Raw genomic sequence first — 18,000 nt, 5'->3', positions numbered from 1 at the left:
CATTTTAGACTGACAATGTTATCATAGGATTGCCTGATCTACCTCTTCCACTTTTGTACTAGGGAACAGTTTGGCAACCCCCTAGATGAGCTTCTCGGTCCCCTAGCTAGCAGTGAGGGACAGAGTGATGAGCGGGCACTTCTGGATCAGCTAGACTCTCTGCTGAACACCGCCGATGTAATTGCTCTGCAAGAAATAGACCGGGCCCTGGGTATCCCTGAAATAGTAGGCCAGGTACTGGTATTATCTAGAATTATTTGAATTACAAAGTTTGCAATGAAAGATAGAAATTTATAGGTATCTGTTGACCATTTCATGGTTTGTAATAGAACACTTTTGTTGTTGTAGCCCTGCTGGTTAGCATATAGTATTATTTGGAGGCTTCATGGTTCGGGTACCAAAATTCAATATTATGAAATTTGTTTCCCTCCACATGTCCAGTCCAGTTTGATTTCTTTCTTCTTTACCTTAGAACCACGGACCCGAGAGTCACCCACAAACCCAGGATCAAGGACCATCTCAATCTGCCCCATCAGAGTCTTTTACAGGGCCCGACTCGACCATTGGCTTAGATCAAAAGCCCATGTATGGCCAAGGCTATCCTGGGCCACCTGGACCCCCCACTATGCGCATGCAGCCTGGTTACGGTGGCAACACGATACCAGGCCAGTCTCAAGCAGGTTTCAATCCTGTGATGAATCAAATGGGCCAAGCTGGAAGCTTCCCAGGAATGGGCGGTATGGCTAGTCTGGGCAACCCCCGTGCAAACATAATGAGACCTCGCATGATGACTGCCACCAAGCCTCTTCGACTGCAGCTACAGCAAAGGCTTCAAGGACAACAGGTGATCACATGCAAACACATCATCTGGTCATTCAGGTCCATTTGTTCAAGCAGACACACTTCCACAATGTTGCCATTGTTGTTGCGTTTCTCCTTGTTACGGAAAGGAAAGTAAAAACTGCTAACCGATATTACCAAAATGTGCTGAGGAAACCACACTTTATGGCGTCCTTGCCAGTGCCAGCCTTAGTGACACCTCTGACTTAGAGAAGAACTGCAGTACATTTTCAAAAACAGAGCTTGTGGGTTGCACTCGAATATGAAGGCAAACGACGTGCAGGAGACCCAAAGTGACGTCACCGTAGGCGCCCCACGTGCGAGTATAAAGAAGCATTCAAGGTCCATGTACATCGTTTAACTAATTCAGTAGCCACCTGTCATGAAGGCAAAAAAAGAGACTCAATTTTAGTGAGTGCAACAAGAATGATGAATTTTCGATTAAGTTCAGTTTGTATCCAATTTTGAGAGGGGTTCTCCAATTAAAAGGGTAATTTGACATCTTAAATAAGAAATGGGCATTCGCTTCACTATTTTTCCTTTTTTTTGTCTGGGTTGTTATCTAAATTTTATGGAGAACAATAGACATTTGGGGAGAAGAATTTCTAAATCCTCGTGTATTGTTCAATCCCGAAATCTAAAAAAAGGATGTAAGGAAATACCAATGCTGTTATTTTAGGGTGACTGTTACATAAGCCTTACATTGGGTGGTTGTCTAATACATTTGTAAAGCACTGTATTTAGGGATAGACATGGCCATTATTCGGCATTTTGATGCATATCTGCATTGGCCTTTTTCCAATTTATATCATTTTATATCTCTTCCAAATATGTGTTAATAGCCTCCTTGACGACTAATAATGAAGTATGTTTCAACATCGTCTCATTGAACAGTTTATGAACCAGACCCGTCAAGGCATGAAGATGGAAAGTGCTCCTGGAGGGAATCCTGCCATGCGCTCAGCGATGCGCCCGGGCATGCAACATGGCATGCAGCCTGGTATGCGACCTGGTATGCAGCCTGGGATGCAGTCTGGGATGACTGGCCAGGTATACCACCAACTTTCCTTCACATTTACTGTGTTACGGCCATTTTGCACCTTTTATGAAAATCGGGAGTGTGTATCGTTATGTCTATGTATTGTTTTTTTTAATGTAGCCTAGTTTCTTGAATGCTCAAATGATGGCCCAGCGCAGCAGGGAAGTGATGACCATGCAGATGAGGAGGCAGCGGATGATGATGTTGATGCAGCAACAGCAGCAGCAGCAGATGCAGGCACAGGGGGCTGGGGCAGGATTCAGCCCTCCTCCAAATATCACTGCACCAGGAGGAATGGAGAGTCCCATGGGAGGCCCTGGCATCAACCAGCCAGGTCAACAGGGATTTAACTTTGGAGGTAACTATGGTGAGTCAATTGAGACATAACGTTTTATAAACTCATTTGATCCCGGCCATTTTTCAAAGGACACCCCCACCCCCAGTACCAGCCATTTTAGGCTATTTTGACCGATTTTTCAAGGCACACAATATATTTTTTTCTATGGCAATATAAACATGTCACACAACAAATTAATGATTAGACTTTGCTCTTTCAAACAAAAAGACTTTTCTACCTTTTTCCGTTCTTAAGTAATTTACAATAGAAATGACATAAATGATACAAAAAATTTAAGTTGTATGATGCATTGCAGCCATCTAGTGTTTGTGTGTATGGGCATTAAAAATGCTCTCAGGCTTAATCCTATGGTGAGGTGTGACGTCAGCCCCCTCTGACGCCTACCACACAAAAACAATGTGATTAAAGGTGATCAAGTTTTTAAAAAAATGTTGAGTGGTTTGAGTCGCTGGGGTCGATCAAAGGCCACTAGTTGAGTACTCGCCATACCACCGGTAGAGTTTATTTTAGAGAGTAGCTGTCCCTTCTGTTGCCCTGCCGCCCCCCCCCTCGTTCAATGGCTCTTCTTTGCAGGAAAAGACAACAACCTTTGTATATGTATATTTATATATATATATATAATATATATATATGTATGTGTGTGTGTGTGTGTTGTGTGTGTGTGTGTGTGTGTGTGTGTGTGTATCAAAAGTCGTGATCCAGTTTTTGTTGTATGTGCAGGGATGAACCAGCAGGGGGAGCAATCGTTCATGGGCCCAAGCAGTAGCCCACCCCAAAGCATGATGACGGGGAGGATGGGAGGTTCTGCTCAGAACAACATGATGTCAGGAATGCAAGGAAATCCACAAGGAGGCTCCATGTATCCATCGGGTGATATGAAGGGCTGGCCGCAGGGTGGAATACCACGCAAAAGGTATGTGACCGAAATACGCCAAAGATTATAGGACAATTCTTAATCCTAGAAAATCCAAGACCTCCAAATTCTCTTTTAAATATATGACGCCATTGTTTCTGTAGGGTTAAGTTAGAGGTGAAAAAATTGAGTGGTGGTGGTAGTGGCTGCATTTAAATGAGGCCAAGTGTTGCATAACAGTTGGGGAAAACACTGATTTTCAGAACTAAGAAGATAACAAAAGATTAACTTTCAATTTTACACTTGATCGGTGAACAGGCCTTGTAGAGTGGACCCAAGTATTTTATGAAAAATTATTAAAAACTACATTTTCCAAAATGTGTCCCCTTTAAAGTCTGAAAATTTTCATCCCCATTTGTATGATATGGGGAGTCACAAAGTGTGGTATGTGTACCAGGGTCAATACATTTGGCTTTAGTCTTTAAGAACTTTGTTTTTAAACATGTGCTTGTTTTTTTTTTTAAATTTAACTTAAGTGCTGTACATTTTTGTTGATTAATTTTTAAAGTAAAGTTTTCATTTTCTTATCTCTTTAGTGCCTTGTTAATGGTTAAACTGCACATAATGGAGAGGCTCATAAAAATCCACCCATCCATGGGGGGGAGTACCGTAAGCAGGGATGCCCAGACTTCCCTCCCCTCAGCCACATCATCCTCCTCTTCTGGAAGGATCCTGAGGCCAGCTGGGAGACATAGTCTGTCCATTATGTTTTGGGTCGTCCCTGGGTGCTCCTCCCGGTAGGACTTGCCTGGAACACCTCACCAGGGAGGCATCCGAGAGGCATCCCGATTAGAGAGGCCAGCCACCTCATCTGGCTCTTCTCAATGGTGAGAACCAGCAACTCTACTCTGAGCCCCTCCCTGATGACCGAGCTCCGACCCCACAGCTCATTGACTGGTAAATTGAGAGCTTAATTTTTCATCTTAGCTCCTTCTTCACCACAAGGGATCGATTTCAAAGTCCAAATCACTGCACGTGATGCACTAAGCCACCTGTCGATCTCATGTTCCATTCTTCCCTTCCTTGTGAACCCCAAGATACTTGAACTCCTCCACTTGGGGCAGGATCTTATCCTTTTCCAACTGAGGACCATGACCTCAGATTTGCTGTTGCTTATTTTCATCCCAGCTACTTCACACTCTGCTGTCGAGTGCGCCAGTGAGAGTTGGACATCATGTCTCTATTAAGCCAACAGAACCACATCATCTGCAAAAAGAAGAAATTCAATACTGAGGCCGCCAAACTCAACTCCCTCTATGCTTCGGTTACCTCTAGAAATCCTGTCCATAAAAGTTAATACTAACTAAACAGCTTTTGTTTTGAACGGGGGGTGGGGGGGGTATACTTCCCAATCACGCCCCTCCAGGTCTTACTATGACTGGCCACGAGAACATTGAAGTCCCCCAGCAAAACGATGGAGGTCCCCAGCGGGGGCGCTCTCCACAGCATCCACTCCAAGGACTCCAAAAATGGTGGGTACTGTAAACTCCTCCTTGGTGCCTGTGCACAAACAGCAGTCAGGACCAATCACCCCCACCCAAAGGTGGAGGGAAGCTACCCTCTCAGAGTGAACCCCCAACGTGCATGCACCGAGCTGAGGGGAAATTTAAATATACTCACACTTGCTCGGCGCATCTTACCTTGGGCAGCTCCAGACTCAAACCGAGTCCAACCCCTCTGAAGAGGACTGGTATCATAGCCCAAGCCAACTGTGGAGACGAGACCAACTAATTTGTAGTCAGAACTTCTTGACCTCACACACCAACACGGGGTCCTTCCTTAACATAGAGGTGACTTTCCATGTCCCGAGAGCCACCTTCTGTAGCTGGGGATGGGACCACAAAGGTCCCTGCCTTCGGCCACCACCCAGCTCACACTGCACGTGACCACTACAGCTCGTTTCACGGGTGGCAAGCCCATGGGAACGGGGACCCACGTTACCCTTTCGGGCTGTGCTCAACCAGGCGCCATTGTTCTGGGCCCAGCTCATCTTCAAGTCCCACCTCCAGCCTTGACTCCAGAGGGAGGCCCCGGTGAACCATGCTAGAGCAAGCTAAATCCATTTTCAATATTCATCATAGGGGTCTTTTTGCTGTGCTTTGTCTGGTCCCTCACCAAGGATCTCTTTGTGATGGGTGACAGTACCAGGGGCATGAAGCCCGAGACAACTTACTTCCTAGGGTCATTGGGCCACACGGGCCCCCCCACCATGATAAAATGACGGCTCCAGGATGGTGCTTACAAATATGAAATTTATTTTTTAGGAATCGAACCTGTCTTTTTGTTGTTGTTGTTTTTTCAAAGGAGGGCATCTGTGCTTCTCTTTTAACTTTGTTCATGATGTTGGGATTTGAAAAGCAAAGTTTATTTTATTTTTTTAGGTTGGACTTTGTGTAAAAAGTTCGAGTATCATTGATATAAATACAGCAGATGGTTCAGCATTTATTTGTGTTGGTCCTCCAGCTCTTATCCCCAGCAACAGTTTCCACAGCAGGGAAACCAGGGCCAGTTTGGAAACATGATGATGAACAACTCTATTGGCAGACTTGGTGCAGTCGGTGGTGCTGGCTCCGCACAACTGGGCCAGATGCCGGGCCAGATGCAGAATCAAATGCAAGGCCAGATGGGCATGAACCCCATGGCGATGGGGCGGATGCCGATGGGACCTGATCAGGTATGCGATGCTTTGCCCCGGCTGGCAATCTGCTGATGTTTTACAACCCATCTGATTGTTTTTTTTGTTTGTTTTTTTTGCCTCTGCGCAGAAGTATTGCTGAGGACATGAGCTCACAGCAGAACATGGATGGGGGTTGCCATAATGATCTCTGGGCCCTGAGAACACTGAAACGTTATTCCCCAGCATCACGCATCACATCGACACAATCCACTGCTCATCCATGAGGAAGTTTGCCCTGAGGATGAATTTGTGGCAGGTTTTCTCTCCAACTGGATCCTTTGCACACTCACGTTAGTGTGCGTGCATGTGTGTGTATGACTTCGAGCTGTCAGGCAGTAATGAGCAAAATGGGGAGCGACGGTACAACTGGCTCTGACTGCACTTTACCTGGAGATTTCTGTGTAGGAAAGAAAAGAAAAAAAGATCGATGCAATATTTCCTCATCTACAGCCTTACTAGAAATTTGATGCCTTCACAAAGATGGGTTTCTTTTTCATTTTGTTTTTTTAGTCATCTTGATGCGCTTCATGTTAGTCATTGGAAGCTATAAGCACAGTTTATTATGGTATGCAGATTGGAGCAATAATGATTCTTTTAATCTGTAACTGAGCATCTCAACCTCTGTTTTAGGCAAACAAATGGTACTGCAGTATTAGATGTCTCAAACATCATCTGTAAATATGAATTGTAAATATTCGACAAAATATATCAGACATGAATTTAAAGGCCTATTATTGCACAAAGAATGAGACTTGCTTGTATTTTTTTTCCAGTAGGTCAAAGCTGATTTGGTTTATTTGTATCCCTTTTTTTTTCTCTCTCGAAAATTTCAGATCTGAAATAGTTCGCCGTCCCGCATTTGTCTTTTTTCCACCCTTTAAACGCCGCGTGTATATATGTGTGTATGTACATATTTATATACACACACACGCTCGCCATTTTCTGCGAATGTGTATTTCATGTCTTAGCGGAGGCACTTTTAATTGTGACATGGATCTGATGAAATTGAGGTTTGCGCTCTCACACTCGTTATTTTGTTTATGTAGTACAAGTGCACCCTTTTTGGACTGCCAATCACATTGGACTACACTCGAGACGAGCTTTTTATGGCCGTCTCATTGCCGTACAACGAGGACAAGTGCAAACAACCCTCAGTTCACCACAACTCTGGTCCTCTGCGTTCTCGTTCCTGCTTCCTGTTTCTGTGGACTATTTTAAAAAAATATATATTTTTGCCATTTGGTCATTTTCTTTTGAACTCTCTTTCTGCTCAATCTATGTTTTCAAGCGCAATCCAAAGATATTTTTCCACATCTTTATATAGTTTCTAAGATTTTGGGTGTACATTTTTATGATATACAGTACATTATTTTATTCAGATGGTAAATGGGTACATATCGTACATCTTTAAACGGATATAAAAGTTATGTATTTTAGTCGTGAAAGGGTTGAATTTGTTCCAAGGCTACCAGCTCTGAGCAGAAAGGACTCTGAAATTTCCTAGTGCATAATGTTTTAAAATCCAAATATGAAAAGTTGACTTATAGAGTTATCAATGGCTCATTTATAACTTCATTCTATGCTTAGATTTGGTTGCTTTTGGAGGAAAGGAACTTTTTAATGTTTGAATGAAGTGCAAAGCGATGCAAAATATCATTGAGCTGTTTTCCTATCTTTGGGGTATAAATGGCTGTCATTTTACAGGATGTATATTACAATTTTTTTTTTCAGGTGATGTTGATATTGATGTAAATACAAATTTCTATTTAAACACTTTGATTGTGTATTTACTGATTATCGGCGGGCACATCAGCTGATATGGTATGTTTACAAAATTAAAAAAAACAAAACCATTGTGTGTCAAGTTATTGAGGTAAAATTGAGGAATAGCATTTATTTCACAGGGTACATCTTGCTCACAGTCATTTGCTTCTCAGTTGGAAATTCAGCTTTGCTCTTCTCGGGTGGGGTTTTTGTCCTTTTTTTTTTAAATTTTCTCTGTTTCTTCTTTCTCTCCTGTTTCCTCTCAATGTGCAGAGCGATCCGTTCAAGCCCTTCAGAATTCACAGTGCCAAGCACTACCGAGCACTCTGTTCTCACAGCAAGCCACAAAAATAAATGTAAAAAATGTTTGTTACAATATTAAGGGGTAATAACATCCATCCATCCATTTTCTTTTCCACTCATCCTCACGAGGGTCACTGGGAGTGCTGGAGCCTATCCGAGCTGTCAACGGGCAGGAGGCGGGGTACACCCTGAACTGGTTGCCGGCCAATCGCAGGGCACATAGAGACAAACAGCCGCCCTCACAATCACATCTATGGGCAATTAAGAGTGTCCAATTAATGTTGCATGTTTTTGGGATGTGGGAGGAAACCGGAGTGCCCGGAGAAGCCCCACGACGTCACGGGGAGAACATGCAAAATCCTCACAGGTGGGGCCGGGATCGAACCTGGGTCTTCAGAACTGTGAGGCCAAGACTTTACCAGCTGATCAACTGTGCCGCCAGGCCAATAACATAAATGCATTTATTATTTCATGTTAAACTAACAAAATAAAAATAGTGACAACCCTTATTTCATGTCGAGAAAAGTGAAAATTTAATAAATCTAAGGCTGGAGCTTGACGTTATAGAAATGTGCAAATATGTGTATTAGGTTTCTTTCTACCAACTCTTAATCACAACGTTTTCTCTCCTTTAATAGATAATTTTTCAATATATAATTAAAATGCAGATGTTTCAGTGCTAGAAACATGAAATTTGAAGTGTTATGCTACTAAATGCTAAAATCGAATGAGAAAAAGGAAATGTTACTTGGTCATGGAGGAAAATGCAAACGAAATCTCTTGGAACTGGAGACGCCGCACATATTGCACTAACTTGAAGACTAACTTTTAACACGGAAAACATAAACAGCATAGATTAAAATTTCAAGAAATTTCAGAACAAAGCATTTGTGTTTGGTAGTGTACTATGAGGTTTTTTTTCTGAATGTAAATTATGTATTTTGGCCCAGTAAAAGGTTGGGAAATACAACACAACAGTACAAAGAAGACACGGGTAGGCCAAGTACAGACCATTGGCCACGTTCCACCTCATCCGGCCTTTAATCTAGCCCACCACACATTTAAATTCCATAGAGTCCTGTAATACAGTAGTTGGTGCATTTTTTAAAAATTATTTCAAAGTGAAATTTGGTGACTTGAGTTGGATTGGTTATTCCTTTTGTTCACATACGTACGTCAATAAATAATCACTTGATTGGTTTAATGTAAATAAAATATTGGGAAAATAATTTGATATGGTTACATTATATTATGTTAAGAATTTCATGAAGTGTATAGAAAAATGTGAATAAATTAATTCCTGAATTGTATAACTATTTTGTACTAACCGTAACCCGTTTGATCACCTTGCCCATTGGTCTGTTTTAAAAATCCAATGTGATCAATTACAGTCTCATTGAATAATCCTTTATTACTTAAAATATCATAATAGTTTGAAATGAAATAAATTAAACTTTCATTTCATAATTGTAATCGTAACATTAATTCACAATAGTGAGAAGTATATAAAAAGGACAATGAATTATTTCCTGATTAATTTATATTGATATAATATTAATATATACATTAATATATTTTTGCGTTTACATGTCATCTACGTATGACCTGGCTCATCTTTTCCATCTTCCCAAATTCCAACAGGAAACGTAGACAATATTTTAAATCTTGGCCAACAGGGGGCAATGTCGCTCCGTGGTGTCGCCCCCCTCAGCCTGCGCCTCCTTCTGTGGTGCTGCAATATCCACAAATGAACGCAAGGGCCCGCTACTCGCTTGCAAAAGTAGCATCTTAATTGGCAATGAAACAGCAACGCTTTGGTCACCGTTCATATTCAACGAATGCGAAATAGTCGCCAAATTGTTGAGTTAATTCGTCTTTAAGTTAGCCAAACAAGGCTGCGGTTTATTCCGCGCGCGCGCGTGTGTGTGCGTGCGTGCGTGCGCGTGTGTGTGATAATATGACGTGTTGTAACAGATCTCAATCACGACCCTGTAGTACTGTGGGAATGTGTGCCAAACCGAGGCTGACTCTCCTCCCTCCCTCCGTGTGTTGGCCCGGCTCCCGGCCCATCTGCGGCCTGGCCCGCGGATTACTGTTTGTTAATGTTTCAATCAGCTGTGTGTTGAGGAATGTGGAGCTATTTAACCTGAACTTCCCCAGGTGTGCCTCGGCGCCGCTCAGTCTGGGCCCGGCCGCCCCCCACCCCACTCCTCCCTCCCTCCGCCCCCTATTCCTCCTCCCCCCTGCCCTTGGCACAAAGCTATCGCACAAACACAATCGCGCAGCGGAGCCCGGGCGGCCGCGCCGGCTCGCAGCTGCGCACATCGCACCGCAGGGAAAATGGGAAAAACATTGCACCGGGGAGACAGAATAAATCTAACAAGGCATCTCGGAGCCGGGGCCTGTTTTGAACCCGTGCGCTGACACAGATGCTGATTTGCACCAGAACACGTTGAAACGCCAACTACTTTTAGAGCCTTGTCTTTTGACTTCAGACCTCCAGAAAGTCGTTCGAAATAACAGCCCTCGGTTTACCAACTATACAATCTCCCGATGTTAGTTTTCATTCCATTGCTTTATATCAGTACTGTTCCATTTTTCAGATCGATACCAGTGCGAATACTATTCGATCTTGATTTATCGATCACAGAAACCTAAAAAGGACGCCCCTCACTGCCAGTACTTTTGATCGAGAAAATTACAATCAAAACAATGACCAATAATTGTGCAGACCGGAGCGCCAAATACCGGCCAGGAGGACTTATTCAACGTCAGATTTCTTTTGCCATGATGGGTGAGGATGAGTATCGACATCCTCGAAGAGCACCAGATAACCGTGAAATACGGCCAGTGTTTTTCAAACTAATATTTACCGTGAGTGTGACATTTCAAGGCTTCGGGTCTTCCCGTGTGACTTTCGCGTGTTCTCCGCGTGCTTGTGTGGGTTTTCTCGGGGTACTGCACCTTCCACCCACATTCCCCAAATACGCGTGGTGAATGTGTTTTTGTTTTGTTTTGTTTTTAATCTGTTTGTGCTCTGTTACTGGGCAGCCAACCAGCACCTTGGTGACGAGCGGCGGTCCAAAAGATGACATTTTGAGGTTACAAAAGAAATGCAGTCAACCATTTTTACCAGTTATCTTCATTACTGTTTTTGCATTAAAATGTTTATATTTCACGCTAACAATTAATGTGAATGGAAAGATTTCGGGCTGGGAAAAAAGGCACAATAAAGTCATTTGCACAATAACATGACTCAATTCCCATCATACTCTTTTCATTTAATTGTTTTATATTTATGGCCTAGAAGTATTTCCCCCAGTAATATTTAGCATCATTTTCACTTTTCAAACAAGGCACGTTTGGCCAGCAAACATGTAAGAAGGCCCATTCTGTTGCCACCGTACTTGTTTTTCTTGGCTTACAAGTGCCCCCACCGCACCCCCATTTTTTCCCCATTGTGAAAACACGTTCCGACATACGCACGGGTAAGCAAGTTACATCAAACACAGTCGTAAGCCGATGACCCCATAGCGCGCACACAAATTGAATTAGGATGCTGCAATTCAATAAAATAAACGAATAATTGAATATGTGAGTTTTCTGGAAGTAAAATGGTTATAAATGCTCTTTGAAAGGAGATGCTTTTAATGGAAATTTTGCCCCCTCCACGTCTGATTTTCAAGAGAAACATGAGCTTGTAATGTGCTGACTTTAAATGCCCCCCACACACACCCCAGGGCCAGATGCCATTGTGCTGACCACCAAGCGTTTGGCCCCGTGTTGCCCAACTTTACACTCAGTGGCTTGACGTCACAGCTTCTTCCAAGTGTGACAACATCAACTCGCACATTCCACCTAAGATTTTGTTCCAATAAGGCGCATCACAGGGCCAGGATTTTAAAGAAGTGCTACTTTTCCCACATGGAGAAGGAATCGGTTCTTAAAGCCTCTCATGTGTGTGTAGAAGATGCAGTAACACGTGCACAGACAGCTTGCTTAAAAAATAATGGTCTCGTTTTAATAAAAAAAAAAATACACCAATAAAATGTACATTGTAAGAAAACAATATGTTCACATGTAATGTGGCATTGTAATATACAATACAGTTTGTCACTCAGGAATCTGAGAATTTAAAAAATAAAAAAAATTGTGGAATGACTTCTTTATATATATATTTCTTTTTTTTTTCCTTTTGCACACGTTGGAAGAACGTAAGAGAAGATTTGCAGAACACGCAACAGGCTTTGCCGTTCCGCTGGGCTCATCTCGTCCGGGTCCCAGTGGCCAGCCCAGTCTCATCTTCATGGAGCGCTGCCGCCGTTCTCGTCTCTTGCCTCTGGACCCGTCGGACGAATCGAGAGCCTCGAGTGACTTCTTGCTTCGACATCATCCTCTCCAACTCGAGGACGTCCACGCAACGCGTGCAGCCTTAAGTTTTTGTGAGAGTGCGTGTGTACCGCCCCACACCCCCGCCCCCACCACCTAACAACAGTTCCAGGTTCGTCGCGGATGCTGCACGGTGACATCTTTGGAAAGCCTCGCGAAGCTGAAGATGCTGCGCCAGGCTCTTAGCGGCACATGATCCTGTCATCCGAGCAGCCGTTCTGAAAAGGGACACGTCAGACTGTTAGGACCCCGAGCAGCCGGATGAACCCAGAGAAGTTCGGGGGGCTACTCACGTCGACGGCGATGCTGGCGAGCTCCGCGTTGAGTGCGGTGAGCGGCGTACGAGGCTGGCCCGTTCCCGGCTGCTGCGCGCGGCTCCTCTCGGGCTCGTCCAGCTCCACCTGTAGATCCCAGATGTAGTCGATGACGTGCTGCAGGATCTCCACCTTGCTGGCCTTCTTGTTGGTAGGCAGCGTGGGCACGAGTTCCTTGAGCTTGCTGTAGCAGCTGTTCATGTCCTGCAGGAAGACGCTCATCTGCTCGTCCAGCAGCGGGATCTTGCACTTAGAGATGGTGAGGCTCTGCTCGGACAGGCAGCGCACCACGTCGTCGCCTCCCACTTTACTCTTCAGGGCGCACGTAGATCCAACCACCTTCATGACCACGGGAAACTTTCAGCGCGTACTTTCCCCAAAAAACAGACTTGACTTTCTCCTCCGGAGATCGCAGCGAGGTGACGTGTTGACAGTTCGCAGCGGCCACATGGAGGGCCCGCCTGCATTATATAATGAGAGAGGCGGGAGGGGGCGTGGCCTTGGCGGAGCTCAGCCAATCGCGTGCCGGCTTTCCTTTGAATGGCTCGGCCAATCACCGGCCGCGCCTTGTTATCGGGCTTTCCAATCTGTTTGAGGGATGGCGTTACAAATGCAAACAAATGTGTGTCTTTTATGGCTAATATGTGGGAATCCAGCTGTCCGTTGCGAGGCTTGGGGACTTTGCAGGTGGAGGAGGAGGGGTTGGGGGGTCACGGGGTGCTGCGGTTGCTGGGAGAATCGACGAATGAATCAACCAATTTGAGCCATTGTTGCTGCATGGCGCCGCAGATGTGCACCGCTGCAGCCCCGAAGCGCCGTTTGCGTTTTCGGCTCTCTTATTTATGACGACTGGTTGATTGAACTTTTTTTTTTTTTTTTGAACATGAAGTCGAAAAACAAAAATAAAAGGGGGGAAACAAATAACAAAATAACTATATCCCATACTGCAACACTACATACAGCTGGTCTGAAAAGGAGCAACCGACAAAGAAGTGTAAACCTCTTTAAATCCTACTTATTTACATATAGAGGTCAAATAAAAAAAAATTATTCCACATATAGCTTAACCCCGAAATGCCTACACTAAAAAAAGTCATTTGAATTGACTTCATTCTAACAGGTCGGTTGCAAATGGTTTGTTATGTGTTATTTTATTATTGTCGTGAAGAAGGGAACGTTAAGTCATTTAAATTACGTGCATCTGGTGCACATGGTCAATTTAAGTGCTTTTCTTGGATATATACAAACTACATATACACAAACATAATTTCATCCAATTTTTTCATTTTTATATTATTATTATTATTTCAGCAGGTGTCACGCGGTTTATTAGTTTTGGTTAAAACATAAACTGCAACAACTGCGCAGACAAGAGCGACTTCAACGTCGAAGCGCTAGTGGCCTGAAATGGGAAGAAGAGGGTATCGACTAAAATGTCAAGCAAATGCTCGTCACTTTCGTCCCCCTGGATTTGCAGGAGCTCCATCCAGGCTGTCTTTCTGCTTTTCGCCGGTTGCCGAATTTTCCAGCCTTTCCCGAAGCTACAAGACGAGCAGTGTTCGCCGCAACTTCTGGCAGATTCCTTCACACGTTTCCTTCCATGGCTACTCTTCCTCCCACCGCCCCCTCCCTCGCAGATTGTCCAAACAAGCCCGCGCGGCGCGCAGACTGGCAGGCGCCAGCGCGGTGACGTCACCCATTCATCGCAGCCCTGACGCCTGTCAGCCTGGCGCCGCTCGGGCGGTCGCCATGGAGACGTCAAACAAGAGAACTCGCACAGCCTCGCTCCGCTGTTCACCTGCGACCCGGGCAACAAACCAGCTCCGGACTTTTGTCGTTCATTTATCACCTTGGAGCGGCCACGTGAGATTAGCGTCTCGTGCGCACGCACCTGCACGGGCGACACTTTGCTTCTGCAGCCCGGCGAGAAGGAGGAAGACGGAGGGAGGGGTGGGGAGTGGAGTTGTGTTGGGTGGGGTGGTTAGATCTCTATTTGCATTGGACCGTACAACATCACTTGCGGTCTTTCACATGATCACTTTCCACGGACACCCCCCCCCCCACTTATTGTTTCTTTTGCTTTCTTTTGATTAACATTGAATTGTAAATCTTCTCAATGGATTAAAAATCTTCGTATACTGTATGATCTATAGGCCGATTTTTAACCACTGTACCGCAACACATGACAATAGTTTATCAGAGGTTTCACAAGTAAAGTACAAATACTAAATGTTGAAGTAGTAAAAAGTAAACAAAAATAAAATAAAATCTGCTGACTTGGATGCACGAGCCAGTGCTTGTGTGCAAGACTGGCTATTTCTGCTCCGATTTCGAGGCAGACCGCACACCACGTATAGCAAAAAAAAAAATAAAATAAAATAAAAAAATAGAAAAATCACGTGACTTATATTTGTGTTTTTTACATTTCCCATTTTCCATCAAGTATTTTCACTTTAATTTTTTTTACTACTGTTTATCCACTTGTCTTTCTATTTTAAAACCAGATTTTTTAATTTACCATCCAAACATTGATGAGATTATATAATGGTAAAACATTAAAAAATACATATATACATTTATAACATCCATATACAAACATTCATCCATATACATATATATACATGTATAAAATATATGTATGAATACGACAATAAAGGCAACACAGTGGCTTATGGCCAAGCTCAGGGTTCAAAGAGTTTGCATGTTTGTTGTGTGTGATTTCTCCTTTTCTCCTCCCCTGCCCGCAGCGCTTCAAATGCTGCACATGCGTGTTAGGGTCATTAAAGCCTTCAAATTGCCTGTAGGTGAATGCAAATGAATGGCCGATCATCCTCCCGAGCCTGGCCGGCGACCAATCCAGGGTGTGCCGTCTCTCGTCCAAAAGGTTAACTGGGTTGGGATAGGCTCAAGCTCACCCGCACCCCGAGTGAGGATAAACGCAAGGGGCTGCATGGTTATGGCTAAAATAATGATTATATTCAATAATCCAATACAATGATTATTTTCAGCAAGTAATTTAGTTATTTTACTGATTACTTGAGCTTAAAAGTAACAAAGTTAGAAAAAAGTAACTAAGAAGTTACTTTCAGCCACAGGAATATCACCTTTTCACAGTATTACAAAAAGCAGTAGCCTGATTATTTCATATTGTACACCACACAAGTTATGGAATGATGTCATCAATACAAAATTAATTTAAATATGAGTGAAGTTGAAGCCAACAGACTTCACATGCCAAGTAGTCACCCAAATGTAAACAAGCACAAGCATAGATAGATAGATAGATAGATAGATAGATAGATAGATAGATAGATAGATAGATAGATAGATAGATAGATAGTAGCAACTCTGACGATTTTGTGGGGTCCATGAAGGGTTTCACACTGTGTGCGTGTGTGTGTGTGTGTGTGCGTGTGTGTGTGTGTGTGCGTTTGCGTGTGTGTGTGAGACAGCATTGTATTGTCCTCTTTAGACAAACTTGACATAGTGACTATATTTCCTCTAATGCCCCATCGGAGTGGTCAGTGTGCATTGTGTTTGCGCACCGAGGTGGTCGGGCACACGTCAGGTGTCTATGGGCAGAAAATGTGCAACACGTCACATAACGGCATTGCTCCAGACGGCTTTGTATAGAAATAGTTGTCCTTTTTTTCAATATTGTAGTTAGTCGTTGAGTGCATTTTAGTTATGGATAAGTAAGAATATAATGTTTTCCATCCTGTTTATTCTTCATTACAAAAAAAAAGTCTGAAAGTTGGTGTACACTTATGACATGCACTGCGACTGAATCAAATATCTTGGTTATTGACTTGCCTCATCGTGCCAAGCACTGGAGTTTGTTAACAATACATATCTGTTGCCTGAGCATAAACACCACATATACTGTAGCTCATTCAAAAGCATATTAAACTCTGGTTCTCGTGAAGGAAAAAGTAACTATTGCCAGATAAACTGAGGTGATTGTAATCTGACTACGCTGATCTAAAAAGTAACATGTTAGATTATTTATGACCACATTTTTTGAGTGAGGTGTGACTGGCGTCACAAAGAACGCGACAGTCGTGATTTCCTTCTGTATTTCCTCCCAGCGTTCCTCACTGGCCTCCATTCAAGCCAGCTGCTATAACGATTGTTTATTCAATGCATTACAGTGACGTGCTGCCTCTCTGCCCATGTGCTTTTAGGCCCAACTTCAAAATACTGTAATGGCCTCACGTATGAATACATTGGACCTCAATAACATTTAAGCTTCTTTTGAAAGTGGGTACATGTGAATTGCCGGCGTGTTACTGTGATGCTTAGTATGAGCAATTGCAGCAGATAGCGTGACTTAAATTCTGGACTGGAGGCTGGCCTGACCGGAGTCATTGTTCATACAGTGTATTTAATCACTTTGGATAAAAAATTGTGGGTAGGGATCATTTGTTTCTTGTCCCGTGTTTTATTGTTCTTCTGCCATTTTTTTCAGAGGCATCAACAGATTAGTTGTGTTAGTTGCCCTGCAAGCCAGACAACTAACTCTGCTGCACTCTTAACATATTGCTTCTTGCTCTTGAATCAAAACACGTCCAGAAAACGGATGTCAATCCTTTTCCGAGGCACTTGTTCCAATTTTTGCTGTGCAGTGTTCCCTCACTACAACGCAGTTCACTTACAGGGCCTCGCTATTCCATACATTTTGTGTGTGTGTAAATTTTTTTTTACAGTGTAGCAGGCTTTTTTTTAATAGCGTATGAACTCACATTGTGTTCTGCGCAACATGTTCCGGCTTCAGTTCTCAAATATAATCAAACGTGGCATGTCTGTTGATAAGAATATTCTTGCCCAGAAGAAAAAAAAATGCCAACAACGACCCATCGCTACGTTTTTCACTCGGAATACACCCGCACCAAGGAAGTGACAGCAGCGTCGCTCCGACCGGCCCAAGGAATTGTAAAATTCTTGTGTGTCCAACCTCATAGATAGATCATTAAAATATTTTTTTTTCTTAAAACCACAATATTTTTCTTTTTTATAGGAAAATGCTTATGCCTGGTCCTGGATTAAGCAGAAGAAAATGGATGGAGGGATGTTTATCATTATTTCCCAAACAAATATTTTGGCCTCAAACAAGTTTTGATCTTTGGCTTCATTCTAGAACACAGTAGGGTACTTTTTTGGAAAACCTATAATAAACGAAAAAAGAAATGAACCCCAGTCCTCAGAACCGTGAGACCAACGCCGTACAGCTGCGCCACTGTGCCACCATCATTTTAGAAGGTGTTAAAAAAAAGCCGACCATCAGGATTATTTAATCGTGGCAGCAAATATCCCAATCATGATTACAATTTGAAATATATAAATGTAGAAGGTATAGAAAATTAATGGATGGATGGTAATTCACCACTCAAAAATGGATGCTGT

At 43.3% G+C, this 18,000-nt stretch overlaps 2 protein-coding genes across 10 annotated transcripts in view; one reads left to right on the top strand and one right to left on the bottom strand.

Annotated features, from left to right (window-relative positions):
- ncoa3 (nuclear receptor coactivator 3) overlaps window positions 1–7,680 on the top strand; it is a 41,784-nt gene extending 34,104 nt beyond the window's left edge. For 6 of the 9 annotated variants that reach the window (XM_061832178.1, XM_061832177.1, XM_061832180.1 and 3 more), the window contains 7 exons: window positions 63–234; window positions 473–844; window positions 1,735–1,890; window positions 2,000–2,246; window positions 2,958–3,150; window positions 5,614–5,824; window positions 5,916–7,680. In XM_061832178.1, coding sequence (XP_061688162.1) covers window positions 63–234; window positions 473–844; window positions 1,735–1,890; window positions 2,000–2,246; window positions 2,958–3,150; window positions 5,614–5,824; window positions 5,916–5,927 — 1,363 coding nt within the window. In that variant the 3' untranslated portion in view covers window positions 5,928–7,680. Of the gene's footprint in view, window positions 1–62; window positions 235–472; window positions 845–1,734; window positions 1,891–1,999; window positions 2,247–2,957; window positions 3,151–3,686; window positions 4,048–5,613; window positions 5,825–5,915 lie in introns of those variants that run through there. The other 3 variants (XM_061832181.1, XM_061832183.1, XM_061832182.1) reach the window with 3 other exon arrangements.
- A 4,213-nt stretch (window positions 7,681–11,893) lies between these two features.
- Window positions 11,894–13,056, bottom strand: id1 (inhibitor of DNA binding 1, HLH protein). The gene is made up of 2 exons (XM_061833724.1): window positions 12,577–13,056; window positions 11,894–12,501 (listed from the first exon to the last, which is right to left on the bottom strand). The coding sequence occupies exons 1-2, from the start codon at window positions 12,940–12,942 to the stop codon at window positions 12,466–12,468; spliced, it is 402 nt and encodes a 133-aa protein (XP_061689708.1). The 5' UTR covers window positions 12,943–13,056; the 3' UTR covers window positions 11,894–12,465.
- Between the last annotated feature and the right edge of the window lie 4,944 nt (window positions 13,057–18,000).

The sequence above is a fragment of the Syngnathoides biaculeatus genome, chromosome 10, assembly GCF_019802595.1.
Source record: "Syngnathoides biaculeatus isolate LvHL_M chromosome 10, ASM1980259v1, whole genome shotgun sequence".
In the NCBI taxonomy this organism is placed as follows: domain Eukaryota; kingdom Metazoa; phylum Chordata; class Actinopteri; order Syngnathiformes; family Syngnathidae; genus Syngnathoides; species Syngnathoides biaculeatus.
Note: the sequence above shows the minus strand (reverse complement) of the source record. Positions and strands in the feature narration are given on the sequence as shown.